This window comes from Sinocyclocheilus rhinocerous, unplaced genomic scaffold (genome assembly GCF_001515625.1).
Source record: "Sinocyclocheilus rhinocerous isolate Xijiao unplaced genomic scaffold, SAMN03320098_v1.1 scaffold210, whole genome shotgun sequence".
NCBI classification, from domain to species: Eukaryota; Metazoa; Chordata; class Actinopteri; order Cypriniformes; family Cyprinidae; genus Sinocyclocheilus; species Sinocyclocheilus rhinocerous.
This window is the reverse complement of record NW_015654490.1, coordinates 691,050-695,829: the sequence shown is the minus strand read 5'-3', so window position 1 is coordinate 695,829 and position 4,780 is coordinate 691,050. Positions and strand designations below refer to the sequence as shown.

Sequence of the window (4,780 nt, the reverse complement as noted above, 5' to 3'; positions counted from 1 at the left end):
TATAATTTCAGTTATTTAAATCATTTAATATTTCTGTATACAAAATTTTATATTTAAAACATTAATCTCCACATGAATTTATGAATTTAATTGCACTCATGCCACCTCTGAGCCTCATTAAACGTCTGAAAATGTACCTACAAGCCACTTTTGTGTTCTGTGTCACCTCTGTAGTACAAATAATTTTTTTATTAATACTAATTTCATATGATTGGTAACTTATTTGTCTTATTCTACTTCTTATTATATTGTTTTAAATAGAAATTTTAAAAAGCTTATAAACATAAATTTTTTAATTTAACAAATGAAAATGATGCCATTACAAAGGTAAAAAAAGAAAATACCCCTGTAAGTCACTTTGAGTCAAATGTCACCTCATATTATGAAGGCAAATTTTTTTTATCAGAATTTGTGATTATTGATCAGAAGGTGCTCCTAAATTTTTTTAATTAGAAGGACAAGCGCTCCTAATTACAAGCAGAAACTGCTCTTAAACTGGGTGTGTGACAGGTATGGCTCAGGAATAGGGTTTGGCTGAGGAAAACATTTCAGTCAAAATATATATTTTTTTACTTTAACCCCTGATTCCAGTGCATGTGGCAAAGAGGTTTGCATACTTGAGCTAAGGAAAGAGGGTTGTACTAGAAATGCAAACAGTAAAATTTTGTGTTTGTACATGCAGGCGATTTTTTTCTCTCGGGAGAAAATCGCAGATGCTCGCATGGTCGCGGCTCGTACCGTGTGAGAAGAATTACGGGCCGATCCGAGAATGTTACGAACACCTCCCGTCCTCCCGATAATTTTCAAACATGTCAAAAATAATCGGATGCTGATCCTAGAATCGCCCCTGGTTATTACATAAATGCTTTTTTATTGATGATGAGGACATTTTAAGTTATGAAACTTGCAGGATGTATTAAGCATACAGAGACCTTTTCTGTATCAAAAGATCAAGGGAAATTTGGTTTCTCATGTCATGATCCCTTTAATGTAACATACTGTTCCTATTTCACTTTTTTTTTTTTAAGGCAATCGGTTTGCATGCTTTTTTTAAGTAAGCCTAACTAATTGGATTGTACAGTGTAGTGAATAAGGAACTTTCACAGTATTGATATTGATTGAGTTGATGTGAACTGTGTTTGATGAGTTTGTGGTTGTGTGTTTGCAGAATGATTCCTCCCTCCAGTAAGGCCTTCCACGTCACCAACCTGGTATCGGGGACTCTCTATGACCTGTGTGTGCTGGCCGCCTGGGACGACTCGGCCACCACGCTCACTGCCACTAACGTGGTGGGCTGCGTGCAGTTCTACACCCGGGACGAGTACCCACAGTGCCAGTCTCTGCACGGGCAGCTGTTGGGCGGCACCATGATCCTGGTGGTGGGCGGCGTGATCGTGGCCACGCTGCTGGTGTTTATCGTCATCCTGATGGTGCGCTACAAGGCAGGGGAAGGTGAAACCCCCGCCAGCAAGCTGAGCAGCGTCAGTGAGATGTACTCTCAGACAAACGGAGGAAGGCCAGGGCAGAACGGACTGCCTCTGCTGGCGCCCAAGCCCAAAGTCAGCATGCAGGACGAAGTGGTTGAATTCAAGGGCGGTTCGCTCCAGAGTAGCGTGTCCTCTTCCTCCTCCTCTTCCTCCTCGGGGAAAAACCATTACGCCTATGGAGAGTCCCCACAAGGATAGCTGACCAGACGTGTTGTGTGTGTGTGTGTATGTATGTGTGTGTGTGTGTGCGTGTCTGTGTGTGTGTGTGTGAGTGTGAGTGTGAGACGTGTGTGTGAGTGTGTGTGTGTCATCTTTATGTCTTATTTGTGTCTGAATCGGACAGGTTGAAATGAATGGCGGATAAACTCTTGTGCTACTGCGGTTTTTCAAAGCTGGTATGGGAACTGAAGCACATAGACAGAGGAAATTGCCATGCTAGCAGTTTCCCTGAAGAGCAGCATAAAGACTCTGTGAATATCTTCATGTGCGACACTGTTTATATGTGTAATGAATTTAAAAATGTATATATTTTTTATCTTGTTGGTCAAACGCTCTTCTTTCTTGATGAAAGAGAATTTCTGAACCTTCACGGCATTTATCTCACTCCTTTCCACTTCTCATTTGCTAATTTTTGAGAAATCATGTGTATGGTTTCAATGAATCCTCAGATATTGATGTTTTTCTATATTCCTGTATTTACTAAGGTGATGGAAAGACATGAGACATTAATAATGAAAAAGGGCTGTGTGGAGATATATTGAAACGTGTCTGTTGTGTTATTTTAAGTGTCTTAATAATATAAACCAACTTTATTTTGTGTGATTTAAAACACAAGGCAAGTCCAGTGGTTCTCACACAGGGGCCGGTGTCCACTCGGGGGCCTCCATTAACTTTCAAGGGGGCATGGGATGATGTAAAAAGAATTAATACATATTTTTAATATATTAGAATGCTTTATGCTTTTCTGCTTCAATAACTAAAATTTTTTTTATCAAAGAACATAGTCTTTAGAATACTGTGTTGGTCAGCTGGGGCTGTAGATTGAGAAAGGTTGAGAACCACTGGCCTTGTTCATCTCAGCAAAGACAGCTTAAAAAGAATCGACGTGCATCAGAATATCACTGTGGGTTCACTGATATTTGTCCAGGTTCACAGTCACACTGCAGAATGTGGTGTCACTCCTCCTCTGAGTGTTTTATCTGGTTCTGTTCACACACAGTTTGTTTATCAGCAGGAGTGACGCCGCATTATACAGCCCAGTTCATTCCTGGAGGATTCAGCCAGCGACTGCTGCATTGATATGGAGTTTAGGAGGATGCTGGCGGCTGGAAATCACAGTGTCTGAACTCATTCACAGTTTTTGATATTTCTTTTTCTCCACTAGTTCCTTGCACCAGCCCTGTGGCTCATCACCGTCTGGATTACTGAAACGAAAACACATAACAACTACATAGAAATGTGTCCATGCCTAAAACTAAATTGACTCTGATGCAGCCCACTAATGATAATGAAGCTATATAAAATATATTATATTATAGAGAAAGCCAACTTAGTGATCTACTATATAAACAACTTCTGAGCCAAAATTTTGTCAGCATCTCCTCCTAAAGCGTTAAAGCTAGAACCGCCAAACTGGGCTCAGACCTTCAGACTGTTCTTAAGTTAGTTGCTATATCTCTTCTGACTGATCTGACCTAAGAACCGGAAGTTGTGGCCGACTTTATTTCAGTATGGTGATATATTTCCATCTGAAAGGGAATTTTGAATAGAGGGTGGGGTTTTATTTCAACTCAGAGCACTGCGGGAAACACCCATTCCACTGACATGAAACCTGTGCAGACGGCAGAAAACACATGCTGAGAACGCAAAGAAATATACAGCTAAGTGAGTGATGTTAAGTGTTCGGTTTCTTTTTGGGGCAGTTAGGCCTTATTTGGAGGCAGTGTAAAATGATCTGTGAGATTTAGTGTTTGTGGATGTTACCATTCATTTGTCTTCTCATCGAAGCGCACCACATCAGAGGTTGTGAAGACTCCATTAAAGCTCCTGACAGCAAACAACTGATCATCAACCACCTGGATTTTGAAGAAGGTAAAAAGGAAATTAAATCATGTTCAGCTAAAGGCTTTACCTTTATATGAACAAATCTAAGTATTGATTAAACACTTCAATGAAACATAATAATGCACAATATAAAATGCCTCGACTCTTGGAATTAGGTAGATGTTTTTGTAGTCCAACACATTGAGCAATATTTATTCATTTTGACATTTCCAAGAAGCCTTCTAGAGTTTTTGAGATGCAACTTTCTGCTTGCTGTCAATATGGAACCAATACAGTTTCCCTATATTCATAATTACCCAATCATTATTATAATGTTATTTCATAGTTTCAGTAGATGCAGATTAATTGTCCACATCTCATCTCAATGCCAAAGCTTCTGCGTGGGTTGTACATAGATGCAATATCACACCAGATGTTAGTCAGTGGGTTGTAGGTTTCTGCACTCTGCAAACGACTGGCACCATCAAAACCACCAACCTTTAAAAAACACATTTTTAGTTATGGATTCTGTGTGTTTGTATGAATGCATTTATATACGTGCAGCCTTTAAACTGTGATTGCTTCCATGATTCTGCATGTGTGTAAGGATTAATATTACAGATAACTAAGACTATTAAAATAAATTGTTCTTGAAATGAAATAATAAAAAAAAAAACTCCTTAATTCCTTAAACTCATTTTATTTCAGCTAGCAAGACAACATTTTTTTTTCCATTTAGTTTAAAACTATATAGATGTAATACAGTGCGTGAGTCGGGAAGGAGCCTCCTGCACCACTTTTTTCTTGTGCTCCGGTAACCGATAGGGGCAGCTGCGCGCCACTTCCCCGGGGATCGTTTCGATGTGGTGTTATATGAGGTTCGTGCGACCGGGCAGGGGTGAAAACACATCAGCAAAATCTGCTTGCAACTTGGCTAGCTCGCTGAGCTGCAGCGGCGAGAGGTGATCTCCCCCAGGGACCAGAGCGAGCGGATTGGTTTTGACAGCCGTTTCCGGTCCGAGATCTTCCTCTGCCGAAACGGCCGCTGCTAACCCCACCGAGGTCACCTCATTCCAACGTTTTAAAAGGTTGAGTTGATAAACTTGACCTGAATTACCCCTGTCCGTTCGCCTAACCTCACAATTGAGATCCCCCACTCGCCGTGTAACCACAAAAGGTCCTTGCCACTTCGCGAGCAATTTAGAACTAGACGTTGGAAGTAATACAAGCACTTTCTCTCCCGGTGTAAA

General features: G+C 40.6%; 1 protein-coding gene across 1 annotated transcript in view; it reads left to right on the top strand.

Moving 5' to 3' along the window:
- LOC107717047 (leucine-rich repeat and fibronectin type-III domain-containing protein 2-like) overlaps positions 1-1,643 on the top strand; it is a gene marked incomplete at its 3' end in the record, with an annotated part of 31,230 nt that extends 29,587 nt beyond the window's left edge. The window contains exon 4 of the mRNA XM_016523690.1: positions 1,169-1,643. Within this exon, the coding sequence (XP_016379176.1) occupies positions 1,169-1,643 (475 nt within the window). The remainder of the gene's footprint in view (positions 1-1,168) is intronic.
- Positions 1,644-4,780: the final 3,137 nt, after the last annotated feature.